We start from the raw sequence: 14,285 nt of genomic DNA, 5'->3' as shown, positions 1-14,285 counted from the left end.
TAGGAGGTGATCGAGACATGTCTTGGTTATAAAAAGGTTACGTTGGCAAGGGGGTTAGGCAGAACCTGTAGGCCCATTTAACAACCTATGTAAATGTACAGGACGTATAGGTTTATGCTTGATGTACTGGATACATGGACAAGGGGGGCTATAATCAAGGATGTATCACTTCCTTGCCTGTTGTCTCTCAAATCATGCAGCTCACTGCATTCAAGGCCTAGTCATTTTCTAAGACTGGCAGACTGTGCTGACCTCTGGTGTAACAAGGCGGTATGGCATATATGGCAAATAAATAATATCTCATATATATTATATGTCTCTATAATTTCACTGTAAATGTCATCAATTTGGTATAAATGATAGGACTTTCACTGACTGTCAGGACTGTCAGTTACCGCTTAGGTTCCTAATGGCAGCCATAGAGGTGTCAATCAGTTCTTGATCAGTTGCTCGGTTGTTGATTGAGCATCCCTTATGGTCCATTTTCAAGCCCAACCAGGCCTGAGATGTCGATAACAGAACGTTTGACTAGTGGTTTGTTTTCGGCACGGCCTACTTTGTGTGTCAAAATGACAATGGTTTCGTTTTATTAACTGTACAATTTAAGTATTTGGACTCGTCTAAAACACAATTATTTGGCTGACGGCTAAATACCGCCAGGTGAGTAGCCCTCTAGCTAGCTGAATGCAATTAATGATTTGCTGATGGAAATCCTTTGGCTAGCATTGGCTTGTGGCCATCTCGCTAATGCTATAATGTCTACATGCCCACGATTAATGGAATTTCTACTTCGCTTACTAAAGCTTTTATATTAGTCTATTAAAATGTTTGACATGTTAACCACATTACCGTTAGCTGGATAACTTTATTGTGAATGTAAGAGTTGCTGGTCATTGAAGTACAAAAGTTAGCTAACGTTGGCTGACTGGAGGTGTGTTCATTACGCCGATTCTACCTTTTACTCCAAACGGAAAACGTTTTGCCACGAACAATAGTTTCTATTAGGCAAATTCAGGTAGGACCCTCCCTGTTATTATTGTTTGGTTCTTAAACGGTTTCCGTTGCAAGACGTAATGAACATACACACACGTGACTTTAGGATGCTTTGACTGAGCATAATCAGTAGCCGTGGTCCATCAGTATACGTTTATTTATAGTTGTCCAGCTAAAAACGACCAAAGGAGTCTAGCTAATTATGCATTTTACGCCTGTCTAGTTCTAATCTTCTGCCTAACGCACTATGCCTGATTTGGTTATTTTTCAATATGGACAACTGATTCTGGACTGATGGACAACTTTCCATCTGCTATTCCATGCATTTCGTTTTATCAAGATCGAGTGTTCATGTGAGGTATTGTTAAATAGTTAGCTATCATAACGTAAACCTAGGTAACATATCACACAGTATATTATGCATACCTGTCACAACCAGTAATCACAGGGAGAGCAACTTTTGTTATGGCCCAGTAACTGATTCAACTAGTCAACTTTTTTCTCCATCTAGATCATGGACCTGCCTATTAAACCTGGTGCTAATCAAGTGGCAGACGTGGTGTTCGTCATCGAAGGAACTGCAAACCTCGGCCCCTATTTTGAATCCCTCAGAAAACATTACATACTACCTGCAATCGAGTAAGTGGACTTCAAATGTACTTTTTGCTTCATTGGGTATGTACAATATCGCTCTGTGGAGTCCTGACTTGGACCCTGTCCCATCATCACAGGTACTTCAATGGAGGCCCTCCAGCAGAGACAGACTTTGGAGGAGATGTGAGTCTTAATTCAACTTTGTTTTCTCCTTACGGTATTACTATTTATTTACTCTTTATTTAAGAAGGTATGAGAACAACAATGCCAATTCTCTTCTCCTCTCCTCTCAGTATGGAGGCACACAGTATGGTCTTGTTGTGTTCAACACAGTGGACTGTGCTCCTGAATCCTACGTCCAGTGTCACGCACCAACCAGCTCAGCCTTTGAGTTTGTCTCGTGGATTGACAGCATCCAGTAAGATTTGTTTTTGTCATGCCATTTTGAAGGATATGTTAAGATTCGTTAGTATTAATCTTTCTTGATCAATGTGTAACTTTGTCTCTGTCAGGTTCATGGGAGGAGGAGCAGAGAGCTGTAGTCTCATCGCAGAGGGTCTGTCTGTGGCCTTGCAGCTCTTTGATGACTTCAAAAAGATGAGGGAGCAAATGTGAGTTTTTTTATTACTAAACTCAGCAAAAAAAAGAAACGTCCTCTCACTGTCAACTGCGTTTATTTTTAGCGAACTTAACATGTTATGTTCGTACAAATATTTACACAAGATTCAACAACTGAGACATAAACCGAACAAGTTCCACAGACGTGACTAACAGAAATGGAATAACGTGTCACTGAACAATGGGGGGTCAAAATCAAAAGTAACAGTCGGTATCTGGTGTGGCCACCAGCTGCATTAAGTACTGCAGTGCATCTCCTCATGGACTGCACCAATTTTGCCAGTTCTTGCTGTGAGATGTTACCCCACTCTTCCACCAAGGCACCTACAAGTTCCCTGACATTTCTGGGGGGAATGGCCCTAGCCCTCACCCTCTGATCCCAGGTCCTCTCTTCGCTGGCCATGGCAGAACACTGACATTCCTGTCTTGCAGGAAATCACACACAGAATGAGCAGTATGGCTGGTGGCATTGTCATGCTGGATGTTCATGTCAGGATGAGCCTGCAGGAAGGGTACCACATGAGGGAGGAGGATGAGCACTGATGGAGGGATTGTGCGTTCCTGGTGTAACTCGGGCAGTTGTTGTTGCCATCCTGTATCTGTCCCGCAGGTGTGATGTTCGGATGTACCGATCCTGTGCAGGTGTTGTTACACGTGTTCTGCCACCGTGACGATCAGCTGTCCGTCCTGTCTCCCTGTAGCGCTGTCTTAGGCATCTCACAGTACGGACATTGAAATTTATTGCCTTGGCCACATCTGCAGTCCTCATGCCTCCTTGCAGCATGCCTAAGGCACGTTCACGCAGATGAGCATGGACCCTGGGCATCTTTCTTTTGGTGTTTTTCAGTCAGTAGAAAGGCATCTACTAAGTTTTCATAACTGTGACCTTAATTGCCTTCTGTCTGTAAGCTGTTAGTGTCTTAATGACCGTTCCACAGGTGCATGTTCATGAATTGTTTATGGTTCATTGAACAAGCATGGGAAACTGTGTTTAAACCCTTTACAATGAATATCTGTGAAGTTATTTGGATTTTTACGAATGATCTTTGAAAGACAGGGTCCTGAAAAAGGGACGTTTCTTTTTTTACTGAGTTTAGTAGACACACACTAGCATATGTCTCTTGTCTCTATTAATCAGAGGTCAGACACACAAAGTCTGTGTGCTGCTGTGTAACTCTCCGCCATACCTGCTCCCTGCCGTGGAGAGTGTCAGCTATACGGGCTGCACTGCAGACAATCTGGTCAAGATCATCAGAGACGTAAGTAACATAGCACTTCTATCAGGTAGCCTGTATAGACTACCCGCTGGGCCATTTTGGGGTATGATGTGACTTCTGTACTTATTAATGGCTGCTGATACCCCATAATAACCTTGTGCCTCTTCCTCAGAGAGGGATTCATTTTTCTGTGGTGTCGCCACGGAAACTGCCAGCGTTACGGTCGCTGTTCGACAGGGCGTCACCAGTCGGGGGACCAGTCGAACCCCACCCAGACTACAGCCAAGACCCCTTCCACATGATCCTGGTTAGGGGTATCTCACTTCCTGGTGAGGAGCAGCACTCGAAATACTTGACAGTGAACAGATTGATTGAAGTCAGTATTGGCCCATCAAATTCTAAAATGTTTCTTTCTCCAGTGTCATCAGGGGGAGGATCGGGCCCTCTCAAACCAATTCTACCCCCTCAACCCCTGCCTGTCAGTCAGCCTCCTCTTGGTCCCGCCTCGCAGGCTCCTCCACCAATAAGCACGGCCCATCCATATCAGGTACTGAAGATATGTTTTAACTTGGCAGCTTTTACCAGCCCATCAACATTGGATTGACAGGCTCTTAGCTGACACAGTGTTCTCTCTCCCTCTCTTGCTGCCCTGTCAGCCCCCACCTTCCCTTAACGCGGCTCAGGCAGCTGCACAGATGGCTGTAGAGGCAGCCAACAACCAGAAGAGTCGCTGTGAGTACCAATAGCCTGCATTCTTCTATCCTCTGTCCCCAGTATGGTTGATCATCAGCCCAGGTTGATTGTTAGTCTATTACAGGGGTGTTCACCTCTTACCCTACGAGGTCCGGAGCCTGCAGGTTTTCTGTTCTACCTGATAATTAAATGCACCGGGTCGAATCAGTCCATGATTAGAGGGTTAGAATGGGGGGGGGACAGTACGGAACTGGCTTCGAAGTCCAGAGTTGAATATGAGGGTTCTATTATGTCTGTTACCTTGTCTTTTTTTGGCATCCAGTCCCAGGCATGGTCAATCCTGGTCCCCCATTCAGCGGTCAGTCAACTCTCCCATCTGTAGCAGGAGTGAAGTTGGCTCCCTCCAGTCAGCCCAGCCTATCCACAGTCACCATAGTTTCCACACCCATGTTGCCTCAGCAACAAGCACCTCCCCCGCAGCAGCAACAAGTCCAGCCGCCAGGACAACCACAGCCCAATCAGCAGCAGCCGGTGCCCCCTCAGCAGCAGCAGCCCACAGCCAATCAGCAGACGCCCCCATCCTCACAGCCTGGCATGGTGAGGCCTGTCCATATGTTGCATCATCTTCCCACAATACTCCACATCAATATTCAACTTCTCTGCCTCCAGTCAAGTTGTCTTTCTCTCCATCTAACGCTCTCTCTTTCTCTCATTTTCTTCTGATAGCCTGGTGTGTCTGCAGCCCAAGCAAATCCGATTGGGGGGCAGCAGCAAGGCGTTGCCAATAAGATTGTAGCATGGAGTGGGGTGCTGGAGTGGCAAGAGGTGAGGGAAACTAGAACTTGGTGTAAACATGCTGCTGAAGAGGTCTATACATCTTCTATTTGTGTGTTTGTCATCCTCTGACCTTGTAAGGAAATGTTATACGGTCTGCAACAAAGCTATGCTTGGAACTGATTGAATCAACTGTCATTGATTGTGATGTGAATAATCATACTATACCTTTGTGATGGATTTCACCTCAGGTCAAAGTGATGGAGTTACTTGACATGGTTGAACCTGTTGTAGAGGAACATGCATTTTAATGATCTAAAATACTAATCAACTCTGGAGATGTTTGTGTTTCCAAGCCATTTGAAAACCTGACTTGGTCAATAATCACTAAGTATTGACTGATTTGGACTACTTCTTCTGTGATACCTGTTGACCATGAAACTCTACCACACAACAATGTGCAGCAAGCCTACACACTGTAACCAACACACAGTTAGACCACACAATCACCAAACACATAGACAATAGACATAGTATTGCCACAGGTCACTAAAGTGCATCTGAAGTCACGTATCAATAGATGGAGCATTCAGGTTAGATTTGCATATCTTCCTTGTAATGTTCAGGTCAGGATATTGCTGGATCATATCTTAGTCTCCTCTAATCCACGAGAGTCCTCCCAAATGCTGTACAGTACACATATAAAGAACCTATACATCTGGTCTTTAATCCCAACACAATGCAGTAGTAATGGTCAACGGGGACTGCAGCAGAGCTGACCAATCTGGGATTGATTAACTATTGATCCCCTGAAGATGAACGCTGCTGCTTATTTTCCCGTAGGATTGGTGCCATCCAGCCTCTTCACAATGTTCCACTGGCAGCACTGTTTTGCATGTTGGGTAATTTCTAACATGGAGGTTTTTATTCAAACGGTGCCCCTGGGTGTGGGACCGAAGCCCCCTGGTCACTCTGTATGCTAACTTCCAAACCTCTCCTTCCGTTTCTACAAACATCCCTCCATTCCTCTCCTCCCTCCCTCCCTACCTCCCCCACCCTCTCTCCATCCATCACTTCAGAAGCCCAAAGCCTCGTCTATGGATTCCAATACCAAACTCACTCGCTCCTTGCCCTGCCAGGTGCAAGTCAACCAAGGAGAGAACCTGTGAGTGTTTCACTGCAACTATCTTTGATATCGTGTCAGCTGCACTGATTGGTCATTGTGTGTATTGCTATATGTATGGAGAGTTCTGATTGGTTTGTTCCCTGTTCTTCATGACAGAAATGCCGACCAGTGGCCACAGAAGCTCATCATGCAATTGATCCCACAACAGCTACTGGTGAGAGAATCCTCTCTGCGTGCGTATGTATGTTCAGAAATGACTCGATGACATTGAGAATACAGACATCTAAATAAAGTCTTTCTCCCTCCCCAGACAACACTCGGTCCCCTCTTCAGAAACTCTAGAATGGTTCAGTTTCTCTTCACCAACAAAGATGTGGAGTCACTAAAAGGTCTTTATCGTATCATGGCCACTGGATTTGTAAGTCCAGCTCTTCTGCTTCACATGCTCTATTTTTGCTGCCATTTGTCCCTATCCTTTTCCGTCTCTATTCAATACAGTGGAGTCTCAACAATAGACATCAGCAGTTCCCTCCATTGTGCACTAGATGGACTAGGCAGATATAAATAGGCTGCAGTTACACTCTGAGAACACTAGAGGGGGCACCATGTTGCTCATCATTTACTAAACGACTACAGAGATTTTCAACGCTGTCGGGCGTCATAGAAAAACTGCATGCAGCCTGTGAGATTTACCCAGGTCCGATTGAATTCAGGTCAGGTTGACTGGTTTTGTGTCACTTGAACTATGACGAGAGCTCTGACAGACAGTGCTGACCTTTGACCTATGACCTATGTCCCACCTCTGGCTGCAGGCAGGGTGCGTCCACTTCCCCCACAGCGCCCCCTGTGAGGTGCGGGTGCTCATGCTGCTCTACTCCTCCAAGAAGAGGATTTTCATGGGCCTCATCCCCAACGACCAGAGCGGCTTCGTCAACGGCATCCGACAGGTCATCACCAACCACAAACAGGTCCAGCAGCACCGCTCGGTGAGTCATACAGACACGGGTCATCAACCACCACAAACACTGCTCGGTGCGTCAGACAGACAGGTCCAGCAGCACCGCTCGGTGAGTCATACAGACACGGGTCATCAACCACCACAAACACTGCTCGGTACGTCAGACAGACAGGTCCAGCAGCACCACTCTGTGAGTTAGGAGGGAATGAAGGGATTAAACCTGGAGAAAAGGGGGTAGTATACACGCTAGTGACTGGAGCTACACTAGGTCAGCACAGTGGAAGGGCTTCCCAAGAGCAGTCTTGGGCCAATGAGGTGGTCAAATTTATTTATTTTAAACCTTTTTAACTAGGCAAGTCAGTTAAGTACAAATTCTTATTTTCAATGATGGCCTAGGAACAGTGTGCCCCCTGCCTTGTTCAGGGGCAGAACGACACATTTTACCTTGTCAGCTCGGGGATTCGATCTTGCAACCTTTTGGTTGCTAGTCCAACGCTCTAACCACTAGGCTACCTGTGGAAAATGTTTTCCAGTTTGAGAGCACCGCCCCTTGTCATTTCTGGTTTGATCTCGATTACAGCCAACACAATTCTAACAACCGTTAGGATACCGTGTTTTCCTTCAGGTAAACATTTAGCCTGCAGATTTTTTGTGACAGAGAAACGGAATGCCTCAGTTACAAATCCAACCTGCTTTTGGTCTACATGACTTTATATCCTCACAGCCTTTCTGCTCCCATTATAGTTGATGCCGCCTGTCTACTCATGCTGCTAATTTTCTGTGAAAAACATGTTAGACCGTGTGTATTTAGAGAAGACAGAGACCTTGTGTCCCATTACATATTCAAAGCTGCATTGCTAATGGAGAATTGCAATGGCAATCTCAACACAATTAAAATTTCAATTATTTGATCGTTGTTTGGGGTATTTTTTTCCAGACGAGGCTCTGGAATAGTGTCACTGGTGATTAGATATGATTTTATAACCGTGAAAGACCCAAATTGAATATTTTCTCTGAACCATACAGATGACTTGATGTTAAAGGTCCAATGCAGCTGTTTTTCTCTCAATATCAAATCATTTCTGGGTAACAATTAAGTACCTTACTGTGATTGTATTCAATTATAATTATGGTTGGGGGTTAGAAATAATTTCACTATTCGAATAGTATCATGAATATTTGTCAGATATCTGGATATTCTAAATAGATGTGGTTTTTAAACTTTAACCTGAGCACTGCTGCCTGAAGGAGAGAGGCTGGCGCACTATTGCTGCAGCTGCAGAGGGGGCGGTGTATGTGAGATAGGAGCGGAGGGAGAGAGAGACGGCTATAGTTAGCTAGGCTAACAACAACCTACCTGTTGGTTGCTCGTTGTAGCCTACCCTTTCTCATTTCGTTAACTTTTAATTACATCATTTTATTCCATCTCGCATGTAGTAGTAAACTCTCACTCCACTTTCTACACATTGAGCCTCTTCGCAGCTTTGATTGGCCAACATAAATAACAAGCTACACACGTGAAGGATACCTCTTCTTTTTTTCTTCTGGAGAGCACGTCATAAAAACGACATTGTAAAGTTTGTTTTATTAAAAACTACACAGAAAATGTTTCATTCATTATTTGAAATGTCACATTTAATTTAGAAAAGGCTTTTTCAGTGTTAAAATAGGCCTATGTTGTTTTTTTGTTGATACAATTAATACTTACAAGTATTTGAATACATGCACATCCCTAGTTAAAATTGTCAAAAAATAGCTTCTTAGCAAAGAGCATTTTCTTAAGCTGCCTGGGAATGGTCTGAGTGGAGAGGGGAAAACTTAACTAGCTGTTATTGGCAGAGAGGTTTGGAACTCTCTCTCTTATTGGTCTATTAACTAATTTACCGCCTGGTGATGTCACCAGCTAGGCCAAAACGCCAACCCACCACAACAATATTTCAGATGGTCTTTTAAAACAGCTCTGACACTGAAAGAGCATTATCATCATTTTCATAGTATTATTCCAACCTCAGTGTGTAAAACACAGTAAAATCACGTTTTGACTGCACTGGGCCTTTAATGTGTGCTCTGGGTGTTTTTAGGCAGGCTGCTGAGTTAAATAGGAAGTCCACAGGGAAGAGAGAGGAGAAAATAGAGGAGAGGAGACGGACAGCTTTTATCCTGAGAGACTACAGATCCTAGATCAGGGGTGTCAAACTAATTTACCCCGCGGGCCACATTCTGTCTTCACCGAGGTCTGGAGGGCCGCACTTCAAATGGGTAATATTTCCTCGCCGTCAAAATGTGCAAAAATATTCCTCCATCACTTTTGGAATTTTCAATGCTCCCTGACTGTCTAGCTTTCGTTGACTGTTAGCTTTCGATGACTGTTAGCAAACTGGACAGAGTGAGGAGACTATAAATGTAGGTCAATTATAATTTCTACACAGTTTTGATTTGGTTTTAGTCATTGCAATGTCAACTGAGATTGGTTTTCCCCCGAAAAAATATTATAGATAAAAAGCTGCAGGCAGGATTGAATCGTCTTGTGGCCTTGAGTTTGACACATGTTGTAGATGGTGGTGTTGTCTCATCCAGTTGCAGGATTAGACAGGTTAGGATAGGCAGGAATACCATTATAAGCGATACACTGTACATTTGTGTCATAGTTATACGGATGTTGGTAACACATGTAAAACCTTACACTAGAAAAGTAACCTTGATGGTTCTCTTCTCCAGTTAGGTTCAGGAGGGCCGATGCCAGGGCCACCTGGCCAGGTTCAACCCAATCAGAACTTCCTCAACCGGCCGCAGGGGCCCATCCCTGTCTCCCATGGCAACGTGCAGCAGCAGGTACTGTGATTAATCCTGTGGTGTCTCAGCTTGTGTGCACTCCTCCTTTCCTCCCTCTCCCTTCTCCCCTAACACACTCCTCCTGTCTGCATCTCCTGTTTCTATTGTCCCGCAATGACTGCATGTCCCGCAATGACTTTCATCTCCTCCCCTTCTGCACCTCCTCTTCTCTCTCTCCTCTGTTCAGTCTGTGGTGGTGGGCATGCCCTCTGTTAGTCAGGTCACTCTGATGGAGGAACAGCAGAGACAGGCCAACCTGGTGAGACACACACACATACACAAAAACTCTCACCCAAAACACATTTTGAAAAATGCACTGAACTTTACCAGGCACAAACTCTCCCTGTGCTCGTTTTGGCACCTGCCTGGTTGGTGAGCAGCTCCTCTCCACTCTGCATGTGTTGGCTATTGTCTCTCAATGGGTGCTCACTGCTACCAATATAGCCAGCCCAGCATGTTCTGGGTTCAGTGAGTTACATTCGGCCTGTCTCTTTTTAAAGTGAACCCGGTACACCGTTCCAATGAATCATATGTACAGTGCCTTCAGAAAGTATTCATACCCTTTGACTTATTTCACATTGTGTTGTGTTACAGCCTGAATTCAAAATGGATTAAATACTTTTTTTCTCACCCATCTACACACAAATACCCCATAATGACAAAGTGAAAATGTGTTTAAAAATGTTAGCAAATTTATTGAAAATGAAGTACAGAAATATCTCTAACCTAAGTATTCACACCCCTGATTAATACTTTGTAGAAGCACCTTTGGCAACGATTTCAGCTGTGAGTCTTTCTGGATAAGTTTCTGGATTGTACTATATTTGCCCATTATTCTTCTTAAAATTCTTCAAGCTCTGTCAAGTTGATTGTTGATCATTGCTAGACAGCCATTTTCAAGTCTTGCCATAGATTTTCAAGCCAATTTAAGTCAAAACTCTAACTAGGCCCCTCGGGAACATGCATTGTCATCATGGTAAGCAACTCCAGAGTAGATTTGGCCTTGTGTTTTAGGTTATTGTCCTGCTGAAAGATGAATTCCTCGCCCAGTAAAGAAGACAACCAGGTTTTCCTTTATGATTTTGACTGTGCTTATAGCTGTATTCCATTTATTTTTATCCCAAAAAACTCCATAGTTCTTGCCGATGACAAGCATACACATAACATGATGCAGCCACCACCATGCTTTAAAATATGAAGAGTGGTACTCAGTCGTGTTGTGTTGAATTTGCCCCAAACATAACACTTTGTTTTCCGGACAAAAAGTTCATTTTTTTTGTCACATTTTAAGTGCCTTGTTGCAAACAGGATGCATGTTTTGGAATATATTCTGTTGGAAATAAGACTGAAAAAAGACCAGCAAATCAGCTCCAAGTGTTTTTAATTTTTGAAATCTCCAAAGTATTTCAATGTGTAATAGAGAGATATATATGATTGTGTATAAATGTAAGCAAGGTTTGAAATTATTATATTTTAGTCAAATATTATATCTGTTCGGGCTTCTTGCGGTCAAATTGACGTCTACAAACGATTTGTTATTATGTTCCGGCCCCCTGACCATCTGCTGAAGAAAAACTCCTTCCGTGGCTGAATTTAGTTTATGATCCCTGCTGTACAGGTTTCCATTCTCCTATCACAACCATTCAACTTTGTAACTGTTTTAAAGTCACCATTGGCCTCATGGTGAAATCCCTGAGCAGTTTCCTTCCTCTCCGGCAACTGAGTAATGAAGGACTCCTGTATCTTCGTAGTGACTGGGTATATTGATACACCTTCCAAAGCCTATTTAATAACTTCACCATGCTCAAATGGATATTCAGCGTCTGCTTTTTTTTTTTTTTTTTTTACACACACATCTACTAATCGGTGCCCTTCTTTGCGAGGCATTGAACAACCTCCTTGGTCTTTGTGGTTGAATCTGCTTGAAATTCACTCCTCGATTGAGGGACCTTACAGATGGTTGGACTGTATGTGTGGGTTACAGAGATGGTCTAGTAATTCATAAATCATGTTAAACACTATTATTGCACACAGTGAGTCCATGCAACTTATTATGTGATTTGTTAAGCCAAGTTTTACTCCTGAACTTATTTAGGCTTGCCATAAGAGGTTGAATACTTATTGACTCAAGACTTTTTCAGTTTATTTTTTTCAAAAATGTTATACAAACAAAATTACATTTTGTGTGTAGATCATTGACACAAAATCTAAATTCAGGCTGTAACATAATGTGGAAAAGGGGAAGGGGTGTGAATACTTTTTGAAGGCACTGTATTTAAAGTCTCATTCTACTTAGTCCTCTTATCTCTCCAACCTTCTTCTAAACCTCTTTGACTCTGCTTCTCATCCAGATGACGATGAGAGCATCCGGCGCACCTAATCAGCAGCCGCCTGTCACCGGTGTTCCGCCCAACCAGGTCGCTCAGGGTGGACAGGCCCCGCCCCAGGGTGCCATGCTCCGCCTTCCAAACCCAGGAGCCAATCCGCAGCTGCGCAGTCTCCTCCTCAGCCAACAGCAGCCAGTAAGAACACAACAGTTAACTCTACCAGCCTTGACCGTCATTCATGAAATACATTTGTTGTTATAGTGCATCGTCTTGTAGCCAGGGCCAGATCACCACTGCACACACTAGAAAGGCTTCTAAATATGTAATACTTGTCTCTATTGGTTAATGATAAAGGATATAAGAATGAAGGTCCTACCTACTGTATGATTGATGGTAACCTAGGTGTTGTGTTCCTGTCTCTCAGCAGGGTGGTGTTGGTCACATGCAGGGCATGATGCCTCACCAGGGGCTGGGAGGGCAGCTGGTCCACCCTACTCCAGGAGCGGGCCCCCAAATGCAGGCCCAGTGGAGACAGCCCCTGGCAGGTTAGCTACAGCCGTTGACCCTTTCACTCACATCACACACTGTAAAGACAGTTTGGAGCTAGACATCAGTGCAAGGATTGGCTTTAGAATGCAATCTGTTATTAGGAAACTGTTTCCTAATGATTAACCTTTTGTGTGTAAACTGCTAAATTCAAAAGGGAGGGTGATTGAACATATGTCTCCCATCCGTACCTATGGTTATCAGACTGAGACTGGGCTATATGGCGTTGACACCAGCAGCAGGATGAATTGAGGATGTCACAGATTAGAGTGATGCTGTCTCATAGAGTATGTGTATGGTGCCCTTCACTTTGCTGCAACCTGATAGCTGAGCAGTTTAGACGCGCACTTCACATTCTTGGTTTTTGCTCAAGTCTGCTCGATAATGCTGTTTACTTCGTGCGTCGGTGACTCTACCTGTAACTCAACAGTAGTTAGTCTGTAGTTTATTACCACTGTGTTAATGATAATGTCATCAATGCACATGTTGCTATCCCAGGTTAACTCTCTTTTCTCTCTCTCCCTCTCAGGTCAGATGATGATGGCTGCTGGTCAGAGGGGCCCTGGAGCCCAGCCCCCCGGGATGCCCCAGGTGTCTTCTGTCATGGAGGATGAGATTCTCATGGACCTTATTTGAGTTTGGACCCAAAAAAGACTACATCCCCCAGCAACCAGCATTTTCAGTTTCATCATGGGGGCAGACTGGGAGATGTAGTTTTCTTAGTTTCTACTCTGGCTTTTCTTTTCTTTTTTTCCCCTTATTTTATATAAAAAGTTGTCCCAACCCAATGGGAGGACAGTGTTCATTACACTGTTGTGTGCTTGTATGGAAACCTGTTTTACATTCATTTAATTGTTTATATGAAATGTCTTTTTTATTGAGGTTTAACTTTTCCTGAAGTTGTGTTTTTGAGCTATATTACGTTGTTTTATTGAGATGAAATAGATACATTTTGTCAAGGAGCCAACTGATGTGTAGAGTCCTTTTTAAAAGTGAGTATACACATAGACCAGGGCTCTCCAACCCTGTTCCTGGGGAGCTACCATCCTGTAGGTTTTCACTATAGTCCTGTTCCTGGGGAGCTACCGTCCTGTAGGTTTTCACTACAGTCCTGTTCCTGGAGAGCTACCGTCCTGTAGGTTTTCACTACAGTCCTGTTCCTGGAGAACTACCGTCCTGTAGGTTTTCACTACAGTCCTGTTCCTGGGGAGCTACCGTCCTGTAGGTTTTCACTACAGTCCTGTTCCTGGAGAGCTACCGTCCTGTAGGTTTTCACTACAGTCCTGTTCCTGGGGAGCTACCGGCCTGTAGGTTTTCACTACAGTCCTGTTCCTGGGGAGCTACCGTCCTGTAGGTTTTCACTACAGTCCTGTTCCTGGAGAGCTACCGTCCTGTAGGTTTTCACTACAGTCCTGTTCCTGGAGAGCTACCGGCCTGTAGGTTTTCACTACAGTCCTGTTCCTGGGGAGCTACCGTCCTGTAGGTTTTCACTCCAACCCTGTTCCTGGGGAGCTACTGTCCTGTAGGTTTTCACTCCAACCCTGTTCCTGGGGAGCTACCGTCCTGTAGGTTTTCACTCCAACCCTGTTCCTGGGGAGCTACCGTCC

At 44.2% G+C, this 14,285-nt stretch overlaps 1 protein-coding gene across 4 annotated transcripts; it reads left to right on the top strand.

Annotated features, from left to right (window-relative positions):
- Window positions 1–523: 523 nt before the first annotated feature.
- On the top strand, window positions 524–13,645 carry LOC120034431 (mediator of RNA polymerase II transcription subunit 25-like). Of its 4 annotated transcripts, none has more exons than XM_038980991.1 (20): window positions 524–660; window positions 1,505–1,632; window positions 1,725–1,770; window positions 1,881–2,005; window positions 2,100–2,198; window positions 3,344–3,464; window positions 3,595–3,751; window positions 3,842–3,969; window positions 4,106–4,154; window positions 4,438–4,712; window positions 4,842–4,940; window positions 5,969–6,054; window positions 6,172–6,229; window positions 6,326–6,433; window positions 6,828–7,001; window positions 9,692–9,805; window positions 9,993–10,064; window positions 12,157–12,327; window positions 12,557–12,677; window positions 13,208–13,645. In XM_038980991.1, the coding sequence occupies exons 2-20, from the start codon at window positions 1,508–1,510 to the stop codon at window positions 13,312–13,314; spliced, it is 2,235 nt and encodes a 744-aa protein (XP_038836919.1). In that variant the 5' UTR covers window positions 524–660; window positions 1,505–1,507; the 3' UTR covers window positions 13,315–13,645. The 4 variants fall into 4 exon arrangements, with proteins under 4 accessions (XP_038836919.1, XP_038836918.1, XP_038836917.1 ...); XM_038980990.1 differs by having other exon boundaries at window positions 4,079–4,154; window positions 5,972–6,054; XM_038980989.1 differs by having other exon boundaries at window positions 4,079–4,154.
- The last annotated feature ends 640 nt before the right edge of the window (window positions 13,646–14,285 follow it).

This window comes from Salvelinus namaycush, chromosome 41 (assembly GCF_016432855.1).
Source record: "Salvelinus namaycush isolate Seneca chromosome 41, SaNama_1.0, whole genome shotgun sequence".
In the NCBI taxonomy this organism is placed as follows: Eukaryota; Metazoa; Chordata; class Actinopteri; order Salmoniformes; family Salmonidae; genus Salvelinus; species Salvelinus namaycush.
This window is presented reverse-complemented; position numbering and strand designations above follow the sequence as displayed.

What these genes read in the sequence shown, in the direction of transcription:
- LOC120034431 (XM_038980989.1), top strand. Translation starts at nt 1,508, where the DNA reads ATGGACCTGCCTATTAAACCTGGTGCTAATCAAGTGGCAGACGTGGTG. An exon ending in CATCCTCACAGCCTGGCATG is followed by an intron (nt 4,713 to 4,841) that starts GTGAGGCCTGTC and finishes TTCTTCTGATAG; the next exon opens with CCTGGTGTGTCTGCAGCCCA. An exon ending in GTGGAGACAGCCCCTGGCAG is followed by an intron (nt 12,678 to 13,207) that starts GTTAGCTACAGC and finishes TCTCCCTCTCAG; the next exon opens with GTCAGATGATGATGGCTGCT.